Source organism: Ochotona princeps, chromosome 24 (assembly GCF_030435755.1).
Source record: "Ochotona princeps isolate mOchPri1 chromosome 24, mOchPri1.hap1, whole genome shotgun sequence".
Taxonomy (NCBI): Eukaryota; Metazoa; Chordata; class Mammalia; order Lagomorpha; family Ochotonidae; genus Ochotona; species Ochotona princeps.
This window is the reverse complement of record NC_080855.1, coordinates 16,670,934-16,694,677: the sequence shown is the minus strand read 5'-3', so window position 1 is coordinate 16,694,677 and position 23,744 is coordinate 16,670,934. Positions and strand designations below refer to the sequence as shown.

The following is a 23,744-nucleotide window of genomic DNA, read 5'->3' as shown; positions in this document are numbered from 1 at the left end:
TCCTCTCTCTCTTTCTCTATCCCCTTCTTAAGTAATTTTTAAAAATTAAGAAGGCAGTTTCTGTGGGAGCCATATGACTGGATTTAACAGGAACAGAGATGTCCAGGGTAAGGATAGTAAGAAATGGCGAAATGGAGATGGTCACATGGCTGCTGCTTTGGGCTGAAGCCCCAAGATGTGGAACGAGAAGAGGCCTCAGGTATGTGCTGCAACCTCATGGTTAGCTAGACACCCACTGTAGAACATCCTCCCTTTGGCTCCTTCGCTGGGAGGCTGAATCCCTCCTTCAATCAGGAAGTTGTGCCTTCCCAGTTGTTCCACCTGCACAGCCAGCCTATGAACTGCCTCTTCCCCATGCAGGAGGTAACCTGGGACTTCTGAGTCTGGTTCCTGACGGCAGTCCCACCATGCAGTGGCTGATGAGGTTGCGGGCTCTCCAAGGAATCCGAAAATCCTTCCGCGGTTTCCAGGCTGCCCCTTGGCATCTGCACTGCCGCCGGGTCACAGGAGTTGGAGTCCCAAAATGGAACGACTTCGACAGGCCTGAGGAATTTAACTTTGCAAGCGATGTGCTCGACTACTGGGCTCAAATGGAGCAGGTGAGGGGTCGTCGAGATGAGGGCCGATCTCTCTTGCTCCTGCTAGGCACACCGGCAGCGAAGGGCAGCTTCTGATTAGTTCCAGGACCAGGGAAATGTTCTCCCTTGGTAAATTTAGTTATAGTCAGGAATCAATCAATTAGTTCATCTATGGAAACAGGCTCCTGGATCATATCTCACAGTTTGACATATCGAACTATACAAGTGTCAATCATTTGGCAGGCCTATCAGGCGCACGTCTATTCTGAATGAATGACAATCTACAAAAGGAATAGCATCGCTTGTATGGTTTATATTTTGATTGTTTTCTTTATAAACCATAATTGACATCCAAAAATGCTTGATCATTGTCAAATTTTTAAAAAGTCATCGTTGACTTTCTCCAAAGCCTGACATTTAGGTTCAGTTTCATTGTGAAAATCTTTAATCATTCCTCATCCTTTTCTGCTAAATCACTAATTCAACAAGCACTTACTAAATATGTACTAGTTACTAAATATATTTAAGTATTTACTATAAATATTAAATATTTACTAAATACATATCTCAGAACTTCCAGAGAGAATTTAAAGATAGTCACTATTTTCTGAATAAAGCTCAAAGTCTTAACATGTGCTACACATACCAAAAATCTTAGATCTAAAATAAAGAGTTTAAACTATAGGAATATCTTTAACAATGGATTTTAGTTCTTCAGTAGAAACAAGATTATGAATACTTATGGTTCATCTAGTTTTTTTACAAATTGTTTATTTAAGCAATTTTTCATTTCATCCAAATTATTCACAACTGTCTCACTCCTTTTTTAATATGCATATTAACTGCAACAATAATTTCTTGGGCTTGGTCAACATTATATAAATAATAGTAACAGTGTGAATTATGTCATGTCACTGATTATATTGATTTATCACTATTGGGTGGATTTTCCTGTCTGTGTGAATTAAGGCTTAACTTCTATTCATCCATTAGGCTCAGACATAATCTTGCAGAAACTGTCCAATCTGAATCTCAAATCAAAACTGAATTTGCATTTCCTAATGCCAAGCCAAATTCCTTTCTAGACAATCAACTCTTAGTAATCTCAATAAACTCTTAATAATCAGTTCACTGTCGATTCACCTCAGTAACTGTTAAATGTCCCATCTTCAAAAAAGGAATGTGTTTTATTTAGAGATTAGCAAGAAGCAGTTCTGTGGTTTTTATTTACTTAAATCAATAATATTGAGTGTTACTTCACCCGGCATGAACTGCGCACGTTTTTTGGAATGTTTCTGCTTCTTTTTAGCCTTTCCCAAGCAGCTGCCCATGCTCTCACCCTGGAGCCGGTTTGCTGCCCCTCATAATCAGCGTTCTCTCATGTGGTGTGCCTAGAAGCAGAATCCCTCTGTGTCAGTGGCTGCTCCTAGGCACGCTGTTCGGGAGATCCATCCATGCTGCTTCGCCTGCTAGCTGCTCATTCCTTTTCATAGCTGAGTTAATTACTCCGCGTTTTCTCTTTCAAAGCTGTTTCTCAAGCTTCCTTGGCTTCAAACATCACTGCGTAAAACTTCAAATCTTGAGCTGAAGTTGAGGGTTGTGTTTTATCTTGAGAGCAGCCTTGCCTCCATACCTCACCAGCAGTTGCTTATCCTTAGCACAACGGTTCAAACATCTCCTTCAAGTCAGAAGAGCTTATCAAAGATAATGTCTGGTTTCTGAGCAACAGCAGTCTCCTACCTTCACACACCCTGTTTCTCCCGTCATTTTACAACCTCCCATAGGATGATTGCATATTCTGCTCATCTTATGTAAGCAGTACACAGCTGATAATTAATGTCTTTTAACTATTGGGCAAGAATTTTTTCATAACAATTTTATACTTCAGGATGCATTTACTATGTATACGAAAATAGATTGATCCTGTCTCAGATGAGACACAGCTTTGCTCCAATCAGGTGAGGAAAAAGTGCCAGAAGAAAAATATGCCCTACGATTTATTATCTGAAAGTGTTCACTTTCAGAAAACAAAAACAAAAATGAGATGAGGGATTTGAAGAAATTTGTCTGTTTATGTCAGGAAAGTTTTTGCGTTGCCTGCATGTTTAGTCTGGATGCATTTTTACTTTAAGGAATGAAAAAAATATTGAATCTGGTTTTTATTAAATGTTCATTAGGGAAATTGTGAAGAAAATAAGAAAACGGATTTAAACAACAAAATGAACATTGGCCTTAAATATTTAAAATCATCTGTGTGTGAGCTTGCGGTTATCTTGATCCTTTTAATTTCAGTGACTAAAACGAAGTAGAACTTATTAAATGTGTATTGAACGAGTGCATACTACTCTATAAATTCAAATTACCATGTAAATACGGTTTGTGTTTTTGAAATTAATATTATGACATAAACATTTCACTGTGAAAACAACTCTGAGCATTTCCTTAACTGATTTTGTCCCATTTTATCACACGTTAAGCATCTTAATTTTTATGGACCAAATATAGTTGGGTGCTGGTTTTCTGTCTTTCAACCAGTTTATGCCTTTTGATTGCTAAGTCCACTTGCATTTAGACTGGTTACTTAAAGGGAAGATTGACTGTTGCCTTTTGCTAATTCTTTTCCCCATGCTTTATAAATTTTGTTTTTCATTTCCTTTTTTGCTGCTTCCTTTGTGTTTGGTTGATATTGTATTTTTATTCTCCTTTCATTTCCTTTTGTGCATATCGATAGATATTTTCTCCGTGGTCAACATGAGGATTTTGTATAGCATCCTGAATTTGTAGAGATTTTTAAATAGTAATAACTTCAGTGCCATGCAAAATCCCCACTCTTCACTTCATGTCATTGATGTCACAAGTTACCTCTTTATGTAATATGTGCCAATTAGTATAAATTGATGAGAATCTTTACGCTTTATAGTTAAAATAGTACAAAAACTATTTGAAATGTAATCACAAACCACAATGATACTGATGTTTATATTTGCACGTGTATCTGCTTTTCTAAGAGAAATGTCAGATTCGTATCTGAGTTGTTCTTTCACTCAGACTTTTAATTTCACCTTCTGAACTCCTCCCAGCACTCCTGTGCTTGCGATAATGAATGCCTTCAACTTCTGTTCATCTAGGCTTATGCTAATGTCTTCCATCTCTGGAGAACAGTTTTACTGGCTACAGAATTGTTAACTGAAAGAGTTTCACATCCATCCCTTTAAACATGCCATCACTCTGCCTGCAAGGTTTATGCTGAGAAATCCACTCACAGTCTAATAAAAAATCCACAGAGTCTAATAAGGAAACCTGTGTTTCCTCAGGATCGATTTTCTGGACACTTACTTTGTACTGTGGATGCACCGTGTTTCCCTGTTCTTTCATGCCTCCTGGCCTTTGGTTGAGCGGTGGCATCGGAGAAAGCAGCAGCAAGTCCCAGGCTTGAAGAGTGGCTCCAGGCAGAGGGCAGATCTGCACCCATCTGCCCAGCCTGAAGACAGGGTCTTCTCAAGCCCTGTCACCCCTCTCCATTCCCACCCAGGCATACACAGACCCACCCAGACCATCTCCTGCTGCTTTCAGAGACCTCAGACATGATGCTCCGGCCATGCCACCGTTCCCATCTGACGCCCCAGCCAGGCAAGACAGATATCAGCTCCTTGGACAGCCCCCGGACAAGCCAGAATGCTGCAAACATATTCTGTTCTTTTTCTTCTTTCTGGACTGCAAGCCCTGCATCATGATGGGCTCAGAAAAAGCAAGGAAACAAGGAGAAATCACCATTTTCCTACAGTTTTGCTCGTGACATTTTCTTGTTGGCATTTGCTTAATTGCTACAGATGCCTGCTTGGTTTCTAGAACTTCCAGGAAGCAATTTTAATCCACTGTTGCTTGCTCACTGTTTACAGGAGGGAAGGAGCCCACATCTTCCAAGTCTGCTCTCCTGTGGTCCCGACCTCTAAAACTACTTTGATCTTTTTCAGATTTTCCCAAATATTTACAATCTTTATTGAGCACCTAGTTTGTGCCAGGTGCTGTTCAATGTGTTTTATTCATTAAACAACTTACTTTATCTTTACTACCTGCTAGGTGGTATTACTGTTCCTATTTCACAGATGAGAAAACTGAGGCACAGAGGGAAACCCAGTGTCCCTATGGGCCACAGACACATGGAATGAAGCTTTCAGTCTTCAGTAGGAGGCCACCCACCATCTTCTGTGGCTGGAAGTGAGTGGCTACAGCAGACCAAAGGACATAGGCTGGGTCTCGCCCCTGCACCCCCACTTCCCAACTTGTCTTGCTCTGTAAATGCCTTGAAATAGGATTTCAGTCCTTGGATTATGCTCACTCTAGACGAACAATGTCAGGGAGTGGGTTGGCCAAATAAGCATGCTTTTCCTTTGAAGCAGGGAATAACATGTGGTGTATGATCTTGCCTAGGAGGGTAAGAGAGATGGAAACCCGGCCCTGTGGTGGGTGAATGGCAAAGGAGACGAGGTGAAGTGGAGCTTCACAGAAGTCACCAGCTTAACCCGCCAGGTAGCCAACGTCTTCACTCAGACCTGTGGCCTGCGCAAGGGAGATTTCCTGGCCTTGATTCTACCTCGGGTGCCGGAGTGGTACCTGGTGGCTGTAGGCTGCATACGAGCAGGTCAGTGACACAAGGGAGCCCCAGTGGACCCAGCCCAGGTCAGACCCAGCTACAAGGCACTCACCTTGGCTCCAGTGCTGGGGCCTCAGAGCAGGGCTCTCTGCCCTCTGGGGATCCACAGGCCAACTGGAGAGAAAGATTTTTTATTCCCCCTGCAACCTTTGCACTCACATCCTATTCCCTCCCTCATGCTCACATACATACTCCAGCACAATGACGCATGTCCTCTCTCACTCTTTCATTCTCATTCTTGCTCTCATGCAAGCAATGTCTCAGATAATCTTTTGAAAGATCAATCAGTTGTTCATGTGTTTCATTCTCTCTCTCTCTCTCTCTCTCTCTCCCCCCCCCCCCCCGCTTCATCATCCTTCTCCCCTCCTACCCTCTCTCTTTCTCTCTGGGTCATTTAAGAATTACTTGTGGATGAGGGCTAGCATGATGGTGTACCAAGCTAATCCTCTGTCTGCAATGCCAACATCTCATATGGGCACCTGTTCATGTCTCAGTTGCTCCATTTCCAATCTAATTTCTTGTTTATGGCCTGAGAAAACAGCAGCAAAGGATGACCCATGTGCTTGGGTCCCTGCACCCATGTGGGAGACCAGAAAGAAACTCCTGTCTCTTGGCTTCAGATCAGCTCAGCTCTGACCATTGCAGCCATTTGGGGAGTGAATAAGTGGATGGAAGAATCAATCTCTCTCTCTCTGTCTCTCTCTCTCTCTCTCCTTCTCTCTCTATAAAAATATGCATTTCAAATTCAATACCAAATTAGAAAAAACACAAACTTCACCCCAGACCTGGTGTATTCTCAACCTTGGTATTAGGTATAGTGATTTGCATTAAAATAAATAAGTAAAATAATTTTAAAAGGATTGCTTGTAGACATTGTGACGCCTGCAGTAATCTAACACACGTAAGCACAGGAGCGTGCACCACGTAAGCTGCACGGGGTCTTTTTGCATGATCTCCACTAGTTACCACACAAGAAAACTAACACTGATACCCCACAGTTACCTGACTCACGTTGGCAGGAACAATCCCTCAACTGCCCTGACAACATCTGTGATTGCCCATTATGCCCTTTTAAATTCAATCATCAAGAATCTTGCATGCATTTTGGTGTGATGTATTCTTGGGCTCCTTTAATTTCGAATTATTCCTCAGCATTTTTCTGCATGGAAATGCCTTTTCTTATGCTTTTATTTATTTGAAAGGCAGAGAAAGAGGAATTGACAGAGAAAAATGTTCCAACCAATGGTTTACTCTCCAAATACCTGCAATGCCCAGGGTTGATTCAGACTGATGCATGGAGGTAGAGATTCCACCCAGGACTCCCACATGGATTGCAGGGTCCAAGCACTTGGGTCATCCTCCACTGCCTTCCAGGGTGGGCATTAGCAAGGAGCAGTATGGAAAACAGAAGCAAGAGTTGCTTCCAATCACACCAGTGTGGGTTGTATACATCCTCAGCATTAGCTTCACCTGACTGTGCCACAAGGTCCACCTGGACAATTACATTTTGAAAGGCCCACACTAGTTGTTTCACAGAATGTACCTCGATTTTTGCAGTGACTGATTCTGTAATCATCACTAATTATGATCAAGTTAAGTGCTCTGAGCTGGGGAAGCGAAGGGCAGTGTTGTATCAGTCCAGTGCATCACATCAGATGCAGATGAAGTTGGCTTCTCCCATGATTGATGACGCTGTGTCATCACTGGAGTGAGCTGGCGTCTGCCAGGTTTCTCCTTTGCAAAGGCACCTCTTCTTTGGTAACCAACAAGTAATCTGTGATGTGCTCCCTAGGCAACTGGAAGCATATCCCTTACTCTGACAGTCTCTCACACTACAGCTTGAACATCTATTGATAATTCCTTGACTGTGTTAAATATTACTCTCAGGATTCTTAGTGGGAGCTTTCTATTTCTATCACTCCCTCTATAGTGATGATTTGAATTCCTCTACAGTGATCTCCTCACCTGTGTAATTTAGAGTTAGTTCAGGACTCATGGATTCCTTTTTGAATCACCTCTCTCATTCTACCATGCATGCTCTATAATGCTATCATGATCTTGTTTATCTGTTTTCTACCTCCTCTTCTCTTCCATCACAAATAGTTGATCCATTCTGAAAGGGCCATGGGGAATCCAGAATTAACAGCAATGGCAACAAGAATACAGGGAAGAAAAACCATGTCCTCCATAGAGCTAACAGATGCTCTACAAGGCTCCCGAGACGTGGACCAAGCCCAAAGGGATAGGTAGAATGGAAGAGGATTAGAAACAAGGGAGGGGCATTCCACATGTGGGAAGATTTGAAGCAGAGGAAGAGTGCTGAGCAGCCACGTGAAGAAGGGCCAGTTTGAAAGAGAGAGCAGAGCTATGGAAGAGAAGACGAAGTGTGGGAGGCACCTTCAGTGCCAAGAGGGCAGTGCTGCGTTTTCCTGGAGAGAAGGTAAGGGTGTTTATGCAGAGAAGGACTAGGCAGAGAGAATATCAGTGCTTTTGGCCAGTGCACAGATCGTGTGGAAAGCGGGTGTTGGGAAGATTCAGAAAAGGGTGTCTAGTAGAGGATGAACGGCTTGAACTGATTGTTGAAAACAAGGATGGAAGGAAAAGGAAGACAGTTGCAAGGACAGGTTTGGATTTGGAATGAAGGGGAAAAGAGAGACTGAAGATGACATCAGGGGATGGAAAGGGTGGGAAGTAGGGCAAGGTGGGGTGCACAGACAGCAACACAATCCTGATGTGAAGGACACAGTTTAGAACCATCTGTGTTCCCAGACCCCGTGTAGAATTGTACCAGGGGATGAACCTGGAGTAGAAAAGGGCATGGCAGAGATTTCAGGTTGTAACATGCATCGGAGTCACTTGGTGATCATGTTGCCATACAAATATGATTCCGACTCCTGGGTGGTGCTGATGCTGCTGTCTTCTGTCTTCAGGCATTGTCTTCATGCCCGGGACTACCCAGCTGAAAGCCAAGGATATCCTCTACCGACTACAATCGTCAAAAGCCAAGGCCATCGTGACCATAGATGCCCTTGCCCCAGAGGTGGACTCGGTGGCTGCCGAGTGTCCTGCTTTGAAAGTCAAGCTCCTGGTGTCCAGCCACAGCAGAGATGGGTGGCTGAACTTGCGGTCACTGATGCGGTGAGTTCCGGTCTGACATATAGTCTCCATATTTGGGATAGAGGGGAGAAGGCCACCCACTCCCAAGGTCTAGGTGACTAACAACTTCTCAACTGTCAGTAACAAGCTCACCAGGTCAGAGACCAGAATCTTCCTTCTATGCCACTGCTTTGCTGTGAGATCCCAGGCTTGGCCTCAACAGCTTTGTCCATAAAATAAAGATGACTACCCATGCTCCTCTCATGAGAGTGTACCCCATGACCATGCTGGGAGAGGCATGAAGTCAGGAGGGGGCTGTGTGGCATCCTCTTTATAGGTTGGCAATCCAAAGTCTTATTTTCACATCAGAATTAAAGAGGTAAACGAAAAAATGAAAATTTAGGGTGAAGTTTTAGACTTCTAGAAAAAACTCACTTGCTGGTGATGGCTGCTAGGCAGCCTTGAGCATGAACCCTATGCTTCTCCTGGGAGCTGGTGCCTGCAGGGGCACCTTCCAGGCACATCACGCAAGTGTCAGAGGCAGGGAAGATCACTCCCACCTCCCAAATCCTGATCCTGTAGGCCTCGGGACTCATCTCATACCATGCCACAAACACAAACACACAGACACACAGAAAGAGAGAGATTGTGCTGGGTTTGTGTACCACAACGAACACTTTCATTTCTAAAACTCTTCATTCCCACCAAAAACAGGCAAAATTTGCAGTGAAGTCATATCTCACCCTAGTTCCTGAAGTCAGACAAGTCAATGAAAGTAGTTCAAAATCAAGAATACTCTTGAAAAATGGCATAGACTCAATAAGACACCATCGCTTAGCAGATCACCAACGCCACTGCTTTCTTCAGGGTTCATTTCTTTTTCAAAAGAGAGAGAGAGAGAGAGAGAGAGAGAGAGAGAGAGAGAGAGAGAAATCCAGTGCATTTTCCCATTTTTCAATTGAAAAACCGAGCCAGTCCCCTTATCCAAATGCCATATAAATCAGTGTGACACCCAATCCTGGGAGAGTTTGGCTTTCCTCCCACTGTAAACTCCCATGTCCTGACTCCACACCTCGTGTTGTTTCCTCCTGGCTTCCCCAGGGGATGGATAAACAGTAGATATGACTTTCCTCCTTGTGTTCGAATCCCTTCTGCAGGTCTGCATCCCCGGATCACACCTGTATCAAGTCCAAGACCACAGACTCCATGACCGTCTTCTTCACCAGCGGCACCACGGGCCTCCCCAAGATGGCAAAGCATAGCCACTCATTGGCCTTACGCTCTTACCTCCCTATGTGGTAGGAGAGAGGTCCCCACTGAAGAGGCTGGCACTGGGGGTGGGCTGAGGGTGTGTTGGGAAAGGAGTTCCAAGGAGATACCCTCTGCCTTGGGTTCAGACCTCTGTGGGCCAAGACCTGGGAACCTGGAATGTTTCCTGAGGGAGTCTCAGAACTACCGAGAAGCCACCTGTGGGTCCTGCCTATGCCCCTTTCCAGGTGGTGTGGAGGATTTGTGGGTGAAGGTGACAGGCATGCTGTAAGCCATATAGACCACAAGCCATTGTGCCGCTATGGTGGCTCCATTGTTTAGTTGGGAAAGACAGAATGTTCTAGCAATGTAACCTGAGTTGAAAGGGCACCTCTACTCCCCTCTGATGTGCACAACACACTTGTTATTTCCCAATTGTAAGACGTCAGGGAGGAAAACCCTTGGAACCAGGCTACATCAAACCACTGCCTCTAGAACAAATAACAGAAGCTGCAGCTCAGGTCTTGGTTTAATCATTGAATCAACTTTAAACTGACACTCTCCACTTCTCCCCCTCCTCCTCTCTGATGAATATTCAGACACAACCAAATTCCACTTTCTCATTCATTGACCAGAAAGAGGGCAGAGAAGGTCACCTGTGGGCAGCATGTATTTGCACTGACAATTTGGCAAAAGCCCTGCAGGAATGGAGATGAGACAAGGCTTTCTGTGCAGGTGGGAACATGTGTGCCAAGGCACAAAGACAGAAAAAAATTAACATTCACAGAATTGCAAAAAATAAAAATAAAAACTTGGAAACAGCTGCAGGCTACAGAGGCAAGGACCCATGGGAAGAGCCAGGGAGGACAGGACGACTTTGGATCTGATTAGGAAACATGGAAGGCATGGAAAGCATTTAGAGGAGGAGACACCTGGCAGGTTTTGCATTTTGAAATGATCACTGTGCCCAGAATCTTAATTCTTCAGGAACAAAAAAAAGGTAGTGATCCAGACAGGTGCCACCTGGCAGAGGTGATGGCAGTGAACACACTTGAGATTCCAAGAGAGAAGATGAGCAGAGTAGTCGGGCTGGGAGTGGGAAGAAAGAAGGGGGTGAGGGTAAGGTCAACTCCCACCCGCAGGACTTAGGCAGTTCCACAGATGGAGACAACATCTGCTGAAAACCAAACAGCCCTAGAAGAGAATAAGTTCTGAGAGCAGCTGAGGGAATTGGGCTGTGGAAGAGATGTACAGCAGGGAGTTGAGGCAGAGGTTGGCCAGAGAGGCCTCCAAAGCTGGTGATTCCTGTGGGTGTGCTACAGTCCTAAAATGGGTGGCACAAGGGCGTGCACACAGCTCTCCCCATATAAAAGCCCCTCCCAGCCACGGCCTGATCATGACAGAGACGTGGTTTCTCAAGGAGTAATGTACACAGAGGTCCCTCAGAAGCAAAATAGCCCCCCAACACCTTCCAGTAATTCCCCTTTGGCTTAGAGTTTGTTTCTGATTCCTTACCAAGATGGAGATATTCAATAGCTCACTCATTCTGTTTCTTCTCTTTTACAATTGACACAAAGCCTAGCCCAACCTCTCCCAGTCAAACAGTGAACCCAGGAATTTATTTTAGTTCATGACCAGAGCAGCAGCCTAGGACCTGCCCTTCAGATGATCTTACCATCTTTCTCCCTCTCTCAGCTCTTTGTCTGCTGTGTTGGTGCTCACTGTCCCCAGTTGCCTGTCAACACACCCCAGGACTAGATCAGGCAAAAATTCAAGCTTAGCCAAAGAGCAGACTTAGTCCCAGCATGCCTAGCAAAGTCCTTCAGGATTGCTGTGGCAGGACCAGGCTCAGCTGCACAGGATCAAGAACTATGATTGTTCAGGACCCTTCTGGGGCCTGGGTTGGGGTGGACAAGGAGTCGGGAGAGGGGAGGCAGGGGATCCCTTGATGAAAATCAGCATCCTGCAGCACACATCCCCATGATCACAGAGCTGAGGCACTGCATTTTGGAGTTAGCAGGACAGTGCATCAGCTGAAGCCGTCCGATATCTCCTGGTGTGTATCAGATCCTGGCTGGATTCTGGCAACTGTGGGCTCCCTGCTGGAACCCTGGACAGCAGGGTCTACCATCTTCATCCATCTTCTGACCCAGTTTGACACCAAGGTCGTGGTAGAGGTAAGGAGCCCAACCTCCCAGGATAGCAAACCAGCAGAGGAAATCCCACATTCCAGAACCAAGCTGAGTCACTCATAGGAATCAGAGAAACCCCATAAGCACATGATAACCCTGGTTCTGGGCTTCTCCAAGTCTCCAGCCCTGAATCGGATTCAATGTGTCAAAACTTAACCTAGAAGAAAATGGCTATGGTGGGCTCATTCGGCCCATATGTGGATCAGGTTGTGTAGACAAGGGGCCTAGAATGGGACTGTATGAAATTAAGTCATCCACAACAAGCCCAAGCCTGCTGGCCCCTGGCTCTGCAGGAACTAGGTAGCAAGTGTGTATGAAATGTGTGTGTGCACGTATCTGTCTCTGTGTTACTCATTATATTGAAATTTTTAAAACATGGGCCTTTGGAATATGACAGATACAGACACTTACCTTCCCCCTTTGACATTAATTAGCCGATTGCTTACCACTCAGAGCCTCAGTTTCCTTATCTGTCAAATGAGGCCACCCTATAGAATCTCTGGGAATATTAATGGAGTATGTCAAGTGCTCAGCCCAGAAGCTGGCCAGAGGACACAGCCCATGCATGGTGGGCATCTCTGTTATTTGACTTCTTGTGCCATCGACCATTGGTGGCCATTGACACCAAAGTCCTTCCGTGGTCATTTCTTCGTGAGCTATCCTCATTGCATTTCTACTCATACTCTGGGTTCCGTCTCGGAAATGCACCTGTCCCTCTCTCTCACCCAGTCATTACTGACTGCACCTGACACTCCAAGCTGCATGAACAGCAGCAGCTGCACACTTGTCCAGACCTAGTTTTCCCTTTACTATGGGGACTATCCCCTTAGTGTACTTCAGCTGAAAGCTTGAATAATTTTTAAAATATTAATATTAATCCTACACATATATCTTCTACAGACTGCCAGCATTTGAAGGTTTAACTGCTTTGCTTTCTTTTCTATACATTTCTTGTGTGAAATGTTAATACCAAAAATGGTATTGTATTATTATTTTAGCCCCCATGAATGAAGATGGGAGATAGGGACCAAACTTCAAAAGAGATGAATTTACTCTTCAAACTCACCCAACAAAACATCCCACCCCATTTCCTCTCTGCCCACTGTCATCAACTAAGCCCTCCTTGGCAGATCTGGTGAAGAAATGCCTGCTTCCCGATCCTCACCCTATGTGATGCTGGAGGCATCCAAATGATTATAACAACCAGAGCTCATGCCAACCTCTAGAACAAGCCCGGCACACAGATGATCTCTAACGCTTGCCTCCTTGGTGGTGTTCCTTCAGCTCTGCTAACAGAAACTTCTGGCAAAGTGGCTTAAGGGAAAGAGGAATGTGGCTGCTGTTTGACTGACAAATGGGGTGGTGTTCTGAGAAGCCCACTGTACATTGACAATGTTGTGAGTCAAAAATATCCTGAACACACCTGCTCTGCAGAACATCCTCACTGAGCAACTCAGAACACACGTGGTTCAGCCCCATGACCTGGGAGTCTCAAGAGACAGGGTTATATATGGCTGGCTGGGGGAAGCAGCAGCATTCACTGCTCAGCTTACAATTTCTACTGAATGCAATTTGCATTTGTTTCATCCTAGCAGCCTACGTCGAACTCTAAGTCAAGGGTCAGCTCTGTAAGGAAGTGGGTTGTGGGTAGTTCATGGCTCTGGAGCAGGAAAGCAACTGAGCTGGCCAAGAGGCTAGAACAGGAACCAGGAAGACTTCAGGAGGCAAGGCAGTTCTGCCTCTGTGCACCTGCTTCCTTCTTCCTGTTTGAGTCTTCACATGCACAGAACAGAGCAGGACCACCACAGCATCCCCCGATGGATGTTGCTCAGTTCCAGATGACCAGGACAGACCCATTAGCTGCTGGGTGGCCCAATCTAACGCACATGTGGCTCACCAAGCCATGGAGACCACCTCTTGGATGCTGGCATATGCAGTGCGGCCGGTATGGAGTGGCATGATGTGTACTGGCACCCTTATAGAAGGGAGCAATGGACTGGAGGGTGACATTCATACCGAACTTTCTAAAAAGAATGTGAATGCGAGATTTTGCCAACGTAGAATCCACAGATGGAAAGCTGATGGTGTCCAAGAAGAGAGGGACGAAAGAATGTAGGCAGATTTCCCCCAAAGCGCCCAGGGCACTTCATCAGGGCTTGACATAGAATCTATGAATATTCCCATTGCACAGATGAGAAAGAGCATTGCAAAGACAATTAGCAGCATTTGAAGTCAGATCAAATAGACCCAAGTCTTACTTATTCTTCACTGTTCCTCACTTCCTTACCAATATCTCCACCCTCAACCAGAATATCTCCACTTCAAACTAAAAAAAGTCTGAATTCCAGACATGTTATACCCCAAATTATCCAGCTTCAACTAACCTCAGCCTTCCTAAATTGACATCTAAATAAATCCTGTTACTCAACCAGGGAGATAAAGTGCTCCACTTTTGGTGACTTTGTCTCTGGCTCAACGTTCTGTCTACAAGGGCTTTTCCATTTCTCTGCCAGCAAGCCCCATGTCCACTTGCTAACACCCCTACCAAATGCCAACTCACCCATCCAGCACCCAGGTCAGCCAGCCAAAAGAAATATTTCTCCCTTAGAGAACTTTCTAGAAACCTTTTATGACCTCCATAAACTTTTGCCTTAGCCTTCACCCCTCCTGCCCATGAGAGTTACAACTGGAACATCATCACAATCCCTTTGCATTCCCCAGGCAGCACCAGACACATCGTGCTTGATACACTTCTATTGAAAGAACTAACAAACAGAATCTCCTAAAAAAAAAACATTAGTAACTGGCTGTTGCTTTGTTTAAAGATTTACTTAATTTTTATTGGAAAGTCAGATATACAGAAAGGAGAGACAGAGAGGAAGGTCTTCCATGCACTGATTCACTCCCTAAGTGGCTGCAACAGCGAGAACTGAGCTGATTTCAAAGCCAAGAGACTGCAGTCTCATATGGGTCTCCCATGCGGGTGCAGGGTCCCAAGGCTTTGGTCCAACCTCGACTGCTTTCCCAGGACACAAGCAGGGAGCTGGATGGGAAGTGGAGCAGCCGGGATACAAATCAGCACCCATATGGGATCCCGGTAGATGCAAGGTGTGGATTTTAGCCACTAGGCCACCACGCCGGGCTCTGGCTCATATTTTTAATCTTAACTGTAAAAGATAAAATTCTTTGTTTCCCCAATTTTCAGACATTATCCAAATACCCCATCACCCACATTATCGCTGCACCAGCTGTGTTTCGAATGATTCTGCAGCAGAAATTTACCAGGTATGTAAACATGGCTGTGAGGGCAACCATTGAGAGGACTGGGAAATGTTTCATGCAACAGGATCTAACTTCTTGGGTTCTTTGAGAGTGTGTGTGTGTGAGAGAGAGAGAGAGACAGAGAGCGCACTGAGAGTGATCATTAGCAATCAGAGTTAAAAGCAAAACCCAGAAACCTAAGAAAAACATATAGGTTTACTCTTTTTAGATGGGTTTGGTTGAGAAATCACAAACATGCAAAAAAAAACTGCAAGAAGACATAAATGTATCCAGATGAAAGAATGTTTGAAAAGAAAACTCTGTGTGCCCACCACTAAATCACAGCACCACCAGGACCTGGGCAGCACCCCAGGGGTCACCCCCGTTCTCCAGCCCCTCGAAGGACATCGCCGTCTTCATTTCTGTGGCGCTCACTTCCTTGCTTAGTTTCCCTCCTAAGGAAATAGCCCTGAACAAATCACCGCATTGCACATACCCTTCCACTTCATGGATGGAACCACATTGCAGATGTGTCTGGGCAAGTTATGTCCTGCTAATGCCAACACTGCAGGTGGACGCTGCGCCAGCCTCTTCCAGTTTTATTTAAGGTGAAAAAGTGTGAGGTGGCACTGCACTGTGTCCTAAGGTATTCAACTAATTCATATTCCTACAAGGTTAGCATTTCCATCATCCCATGTCCTTGCCAGCTTTTGTTGTTGTCAGAGTAATTATCTTTTGCCCTACTGCAGTTTTTATTTCTGCATCTTCTCTGTGTGTGAGGGTTAATTTTGAACTAATCTGCCCTTTGGACCTGATGAGCATTGATGTATCTTTTACAGATCTCTGAAATTGAATTGGCTACTGAAAGAATCAGAGCCAACAATTATGGACATAGGAATGAAAATGACAGAGAGCTAATGACCAGCCTTGTAAAGCCATCTGACTCAGAACTGAAAGCTTCTTCATGAAGCTTCTATCATTTCTGCTTCTGTGTTTTGCTAAGCTCACCTTACAGCCACTTTCTGCAAGGTCCCTCCCATGGTGATGGCCTTGGCCCAAACCCAGTGGCGATCTCACCAAGGCAGAACTAATGGGTCCATCTAACACTCTCCCCGCTTTGTGTACCTTGGACGAGAAGAGTGAGGAAGACAACCCTGATGGGACTCACCCTCCTGTCTGCCTCTCTTGACGTCTGTGTGTGCCAGGAGAGCTGAGAGTGGAAATCTGGGCCAGATGTTTGCTTTCTCTTGCATCTCCTACAACTTGGCTGGACTCAGCTCTGAAACCTCTGGATTCAGCCATCTCCTGGACCTCAGTCCCTCCGCCCCCCATCTTCTTCAAGGCATCCAATTGTTATTTGGGGTATTTATTCCTATTAGTAGTTAAGGTAACACCACAGGGAAAACAGAGAATTTGGTTTATTTCACATGGCGCATCCAGCACCAACTAGATTTTTCTATCTTCTGAAATCCATGCTGTCAAGAATGTTTCCCGTACCTTGATCTTTTACTACCCTCAACCCAATATGCCCTGACACCTCAAGCAATTTATTTCTAACCCCCTATTTTTCAGTCTCCTCTAAAAACACAAAAACTCCTCAATTAACCTAATCCAGTCCCACACTGAAGTACGTCACCCTAGCATGCCTCTTGGGGTCTTGTCCCTAGCCCCCATAGAGTTTATAAAAATATTCCTCTTAACTACAGACAAGCACATGTTTTTCTCCCTCTTGTTACATCAACATCTAAATTTAATCCAAGTTTCCCTGATTTAACCCAATAGTTTCACCCATCCCCTACCAGGAGATTGAGCAGGGGACAGACAGGCAGTAAATCCCATCCACTTGGCCATGACCTTCTGTGGAATGACCAGCAAGGCCAGTAAGAAAGAGGAAGTAGAAGGATCCACTTCCCAACCCCAAGGCCATGAGCTCTGCACAGCCCGCACCCTGAGCACAGCACCCAGAGCCTGACATGCTGTCTTTCCCCCGAAGTCTCAGGTTCCCCACGCTGAGGCACTGCTCTGCTGGCGGGGAGTCCCTGCTGCCAGAGGAGCAGGAAAAGTGGACGAAACAGACGGGCATCCCAATTCATGAGATCTACGGCCAGTCAGAAATAGTAAGTGGACAGCTTCCTTCTGGGCTGGGGCAGACTTGGCTCAACCACCAAGCCCCGCAGATGTGCTGGGTCATACCAGTGTGCCATAGCTTCACTGGGTGTGCAGTATTGCTTGGAGCCAGTGGCATGTCCCAGAGGCCCGAGCCAATCTGCCCTAATTCAATTTGCACCTGATGAACTTGCTGAAAACTCTTGGGAAAAAAAAAAAGCTTAAATACAAGTTTAAGGGCTTTGGCCATCTTGTGGGAAACGTACTACAAAAAAAGAGTCATCGAAATCACTTTTCTTGAGACCTAAGTAGTAGCAACCAGTGGTCATTCATTAAACACTGAGTGTGTACTTTGCACTCTGAGAAGAGTCCTTCGCACCCTTTAAGCACTTGGGAAGTTAAATGTCATAGCAATCCCCTTTAGAGGAAGGTGAAAATCAAGGACAATTCATTGGCACACAGTGGGTAGTGTAGCTGCAAAGCCTGTTCGGTGTGACTGTAGAAGGGATGATATTTGAGAGAACTGTAGAAGCGTAAGGTGCATCAGGAAGACAAAGGTGGGGCGTGCTAGCAGTGCAGGGATGATCAGAGCAATCTCTACACAGCGCTGAGAAGGAACTGGGCTCAGCTCCCATCACTACACCACAGCCTCCACGAAGTGCCTGCTCAATGCAATTCTGACCTTCCCCTAGCCACCTGCCATGTGCATGGCACACAATGGACACTCCATGCCAAACAGTGCCTGCCCACCAGCCCTGGGCTTACCCCTTGACTACATCTCTGCCTTTGCCCCACTAGACTGTGGACCCTGCTGCTGTTAACAAGCACAGCCCAAGATGGATGCAGGAACTCCCAGCAAAAAGAGTTCGGTCCATACCTTGAGCCTGCGAGCCAGGCTCTCTGGCTTCCTCACCAGCGCCTTTCGCACAGCATCGCTGGCATGTGTGAGCAGGAGTGCCTGTGTAAGATGCCTGCTACTCTGTGGTCATTCCGAGCCTTTGGCCAACTCCTCATCCTCTTTCTTCTCTGAGCAGGGATTATGCTGTGCTGTGGCCCGGGGAATGAAGATCAAGGCAGGATCCATGGGGAAGGCCATCGCACCCTTCGACGTCCAGGTCTGGTCCTAAAAGCACTGAGGAGGAAACAGCTATGGCTGAACTGGAGTGGACCCTTGGGCGACACCACGTGGCTGTGCCAGGCAGCTCCTCTGTGCCAGGCAGCCCTCAACTTCTCACCCTGTTTCCCCTGCGATTTCCTCTGCATCCCATGGCTTTATCTGGGAACTGCATTACGGGCACTAACTCAGCTAACCCTGGGTATGACACACAGCAAAGGCATGTACCCCCTGAGGGTGGCACTGGCTGGTCTCCCTGGTGCCTTCAGCGTTGCCCCCTCGGTGTTTTCTATACAGCTTGAAGACTTCTCAATGATGTCTTCACGCCCATGACTTAGGACTCACATTTGCCAATTTCAAAAAAACTTGGTTCCTCCATCACAACCCCCAGTGGCGCCCGACCACGCGTGGGTGGAACAAGAGAGCTGGAGTAAGGTGATACATGCCCGTTTCTCACTCCAGATCATCGACGACAATGGCAACATCCTGCCGCCCAACACTGAAGGGAGTATCGGTGTCAGAATAAAGCCCTTCAGGCCTGCGGGCGTCTTTGTCTGTTACGAGGTGAGAGCACCCCACCTGTCCCCATGCTGGCCGCGCGAATCTCTAAAACTCGAGCTGAATCCTGGTTGGGTCTGTCCTCACAGAAGGCCTGAGGCTGCCTTAGAATCCCCAGAGCTGTTAAAAAGCAGGTTGACACCAAACCAAGAGCACTTGGAAGTGAATTCAAAAAGAGAACCGATTCAATATTTTTAGCTTTTTTTCCCCCTGGGGGTATGCTGAGAGGCTGTTGAGCAGGTTGCAGAGCAAAACTCAAATCAAAGACCTGTCCCTCCCTGAGTAGCTGGGTTTCTGCAAGCAGTGTCTCTCTGGGAGTCAGTTTCCTGTTACATAAGTCTTTAGAGAAAAACTGCCCAGCCCTTGGAGGAGCAAGGGGCATTCCCGTGCTCATCCTTGCTAACTTCACCGCCCGCCGCACGGGGGCGCTGCTCTCTCTGCAGAACAACCCGGAGAAAACAGCCAAAGTGGAATGCGGGGACTTCTACAACACCGGGGACAGAGCCAAGATGGACGAGGAGGGTTACTTCTGGTTCCTGGGCCGGGACGATGACGTCATCAACGCCTCCGGGTAGGTGGGCGGGCGGCCTGGGCGGCCTGCGGGGGTCCTCCCAGGCCCCCCTGGCCCAGGCCACGGTACCCTGATGGCGGACATCCGGGCGTCCACCAAGTGCTGTGCCCACCTCAATCCACCGCACTCAAGTTCAGGACCGTTCAAAGCGGAGGAGAGTTGGGGGCCGGCAGGACCTTGGGGAAAGAGTTGGCCCCACTCCCTGTTTTCTGTTTGGGCTCCTTTAACGTGTTACAGGATGTTACATTAACTGTTACTACTGCTAGCCTGTGGGGACAGTAGGAGACAGGCTCCCTTCTGCTTTATACCACCTCTGAGTGTTGCTACAAGGAGATGCAGTCGGACACCAGGAAACGGAGGGCTGACCAGTGACCAACTTTTTAAATTGTTTATGTATTTATTACTTGAAAGAGTTACAGAGAGAGGCGGGGAGGAGTGGGGAGCAGAGGCAAACCTTCCACCCACTGGTTCACTCCCCAAATGACCACAACGACCAAAGCTGAGCCACTCTGAAGCCAGGAGCCAACAGCCAGAAACTTCTTCCAGGTCTCCTACATGGGTCCCATGGAGGACCTAGGCCGTTCTCCACTGCTTTCGCAGGCCATAAGCAGGGAGCTGGGTGGGAAGTAGAGCAGCCGGGATTAGAACCCGTGTCCATATGGGATGCCAGCACTGCATCACAGAGGTTTAGCCAATTGAGCCATCGTGCTGGCTCCAACCAGAAACGAGATTTTCTCAAAAGCCCAAGGTGGAGTCCACACTTACAGTCATTCATTCGCTCTAGGGACTCTGGTCCCTAACGCCCTACGCAGGGTCGAAAAATGAAGACATAGGACGCAGCAGTAACAACTTCTCTTGAATATTTCAGTCCTGTCAAGGGTGCCTTCATTTCTTTTTAAAAACTGACACACGATCATTGAACATCTGTATGAGATCGCTGGATGCTTGTGTTCAAACTGATGGAGTCGGGCATCATGTCACACTTTTCTCACCTCTTGGTAGGGAGAGCATTCAAACACATTCAGACACTCTAGCCATTTAGAGATGGACAGTAGATTAGCATGGAATTTTTGTAGTTTTTTTACTTATTTGAAAGGCAAGGGAGAGAGACAGAAAGAGAGAGATGCGCCATCTGCTGGTCCATTCCCCACATGGCTGCAACGACTAGGGCTGTGCCAAGTGAGGTCAGGAGCCAGGAGCTTCCTCTGGGTCTCCCCCCGGGTACAAGGTAGCCCAGGGACTTGGGCCATCCTCCGCAGCATCCCCAAGCTCATTGGCAGGGAGTAGATCGGAAGAGGACCAGCTGGGACATGAACCCACATGGGAAGCTGGCATGGCGGGCAGTGGCTGAAGGCCACAGTGCTGGCCCGCAACCCATCACTGCTCAGCACACTCACCCTGCTGCACACACAACAGGGCACCTACTCCTCCTGTCGACTTGCCAGTTACCAAAGCATGCTGATGCCTGGATGTGCGCCATATACTGAATCAAGTGGCCAAGAGTGGCTTTTAGGAAGTGTTAGCGTGCGCACACACACGCCTCTGCTGACGCGGTGTCAGATGAAGAGCATGCCTTTTTGCCTGGCTGCGGTAACCACTGCACTGTGGGTGTGGATATCTAAACATCCCATTTTGTACTCCACAACAAAAGCCACCCAAAAAAAGTAATAATAATAAGACATGGAATGAGGACCAGGATGCACGATTTGCATGGATGTCGGGAACAGCTTGAGGCTTTCAAGGGGTCAAGTGCAGAGGCAAGGGGAAGCTGCTGGGGCCAAGCACCCAAGATTCAGGGGACAAAGCTGCCTTCTGCCCCTTCCCTGCCCAGGGCAGTGAGTCCAGAAGCCCTGGCGGGGAGCAGGGGAGGATCCCAAGGAGGCCACTGCCAGCCCAGAGAGCCCAGGCATCTAGTGGGTATGGGACCCGTGGCACAGGCTTCTGTGCCCCGCGGAGATGGGCGTCTCCCAAACCGGAGACTACCCTATCCTGGCATCTGCCCCAAGAACAATGGGTCCTGCAGGTACCGCATCGGGCCGTCCGAGGTGGAGAACGCCCTGGCGGAGCACCCAGCCGTAGCGGAGTCTGCCGTGGTGAGCAGCCCGGACCCGGCTCGAGGGGAGGTAAGGAGGACACGGATGGTGTCAGATTGGCTTGGGGTCCCTGGAAAGGCAAGTGGCAAAGGAAACCTCGTCTACCCTGGACGTCGCACTTGCGCCATGCGGTCACCAGAGGGCGCTGTGGGCCTGTCTGTTGCTGAGGGTCATTCACCCTTTACCTAATGACTCCAGGGCTGCTGTTCTATTTTTACAGCTGAGGCAACAGTGTCTTAAAGAGGTGAATTAACTTTGTCGGCATCACACAGCTATTAGGAATGAAGCCTGGACTGTGGGCCATATGGCTCCAAGATTCAACAAGTAGTGCCTGGACAGCTTCCGGGAACATGACCATCAAAGTCCGAGTAATGAACGGCCAATGGTTATTAACAGCTCACTGAGTCCAGACACAGAACTGTAGGCTTAATAGTAATAAATGTGATGATGATGGGAATAATAATAAATCAGGCCAGATGTTTTGTATGTATGTATGCATTTGGAAGGCCGGAGCTGAGCCGGGAGCTGCCTCTGGGTGTCCCGCATGGATTCAGGTGCCCAAGCGCTTGAGCCATCCTCCACTGCTCTCCCAAGCACCCTGGCAAGGAGCTGGGTCTGAAGTCGGGCAGCCTGGATGCCAGTGCTGCAGGCAGAAGCTTAACTTACTACACCGCCGCGCCAGCCCCATTTGTTAATGTCATCTCATGGATTCTTTAACCCTATGGGGAAGGAATATTCTTCCCCTATTTCCTAGGAAAGGAAATGAGGCCCAGAGAAGTCCACTCATTTCCCCGGGGTATGGAATGGGAATTGGCAGTCCCGGGGTTTGAACCTTAGTGCTGTGCACTGTTAGCCTCGTACACCAAGTCTCCACTCGCTCAGCCACCATTGACACTGTCCGTGGTAGGCCGGCACTCACCGCGTGCCTCTGACCCCGTTCTGCAGGTGGTGAAGGCGTTCATCGTCCTGCACCCACAGTTCCAGTCCCACGACAAGCAGCAGCTCATCAAGCAGCTGCAGGAACACGTGAAGGCCGTGACGGCGCCCTATAAGTACCCACGGAAGGTGAGCAGGGGTCGGCACGCGGGCGCGGGTGTCCCGGAGTGGGTCCAGGTGTCTGGCCATTCCACACCTCAGATGTGGCATGGGAAAGTGAGGACTTTAGCCACTAGGCTACCGCACCAGGCCCAAAGACCTAAATTTTAAATGCTGAGTGCACCCCACAGAAATTCTTAACTATAGAGCAAGAGTGTTATCCTGTAATTTAAAATGGTGGCACTTATTTTTGTTTGTGATCCACAAATATCTCAATAATATAAGACACAAAGAAAAAAAGCAGGCTATGAGGCAATGTATGTAGTATCTCCTACGGGTTTAAAATACAGCGTGAAGCGTGTCTGCCACTAGCGTTTCCTGCTTTTGTCCGACGCACGGCCTCGTCTGAATGCGTGTGATTACTGCACATTACAAACCCACCTGGCTCCTGTTTCTTGAGTTCTTGCTGCGTCCTTCACATATTATTCTCTCCTATAACTCTCTCTACAACCTGAGCCAGCACACCGCCAGCCCATTTCACAGACTCACAAAACTGAGCCTCCAAGATGCAGAACAAATTGCCTGCTAAGGTATCAGGCAGTACAGGGCAGGGCTAGAACTGCAACCACGTCGCATCTGACCACAGAGTTCGTGCTTCTCCCTTGAGGGGGAGGCTGCCACAAAGAGTGTAGACTGGATGAGCTACAGATTCCAGCGGGTGGCACTCAGCCTGCGACCAGGTAAGGTCTCTCTTGCGCAGGCCGTATGCCCCCATGGCTCTCCTGAAACCTGTGCGTGTCATGTCTGCTCATCCCGGAACAGAATACAGGGACAGTGGCCGAATAAAACCTGCCTGCTGGGTACTGGATGGAGGAAAGGGAGGCCGGTGCAGTGGCCCCAACTCTACTGCCTGCCGGTGACCCGGTTCACCTGCACCCATACTTCATTGATCAAAACAAGTCACATGGCAGCATCCAGCCCGCCACCTGCGCAGAAGTTGAGCTGCAGGAAGGAGCGGGTGGGACAAGGGCAGGACTGAGTGCGATTCCCTTTCTCTCCACCAGGTAGAGTTCGTCCCAGAGCTGCCCAAAACCATCACTGGCAAGATTAAGAGGGACACTCTTCGCAAACAGGAGTATGGTCAGCTGTGATGGGGACAGAGCCGGAACCCACCCACACCGTGTGACCTCGGACCCATCCCTGGCTGCCTCAGTGTCCCCCATGTGGTCGGGATGAAG

The 23,744-nt window shown here is 47.5% G+C and overlaps 1 protein-coding gene across 1 annotated transcript; it reads left to right on the top strand.

The window, feature by feature from the left end:
• Window positions 1-388: 388 nt before the first annotated feature.
• On the top strand, window positions 389-23,744 carry LOC101533894 (acyl-coenzyme A synthetase ACSM1, mitochondrial-like). Its single transcript, XM_004586778.3, has 13 exons — window positions 389-599; window positions 5,010-5,220; window positions 8,163-8,370; window positions 9,486-9,626; window positions 11,594-11,753; window positions 14,974-15,053; window positions 17,023-17,146; window positions 18,170-18,250; window positions 18,712-18,813; window positions 19,251-19,378; window positions 21,402-21,501; window positions 22,417-22,536; window positions 23,571-23,744. Exons 1-13 carry the CDS (start codon window positions 408-410, stop codon window positions 23,655-23,657), a joined length of 1,734 nt encoding a protein of 577 aa, XP_004586835.2. The 5' UTR covers window positions 389-407; the 3' UTR covers window positions 23,658-23,744.

Bases quoted from the DNA above. Each gene is read 5' to 3' on its own strand.
- LOC101533894 (XM_004586778.3), top strand. From the start codon at position 408: ATGCAGTGGCTGATGAGGTTGCGGGCTCTCCAAGGAATCCGAAAATCC. The intron at 5,221-8,162 runs GTCAGTGACACA...TTCTGTCTTCAG, and splicing joins TGTAGGCTGCATACGAGCAG to GCATTGTCTTCATGCCCGGG. The intron at 11,754-14,973 runs GTAAGGAGCCCA...CCCAATTTTCAG, and splicing joins ACACCAAGGTCGTGGTAGAG to ACATTATCCAAATACCCCAT.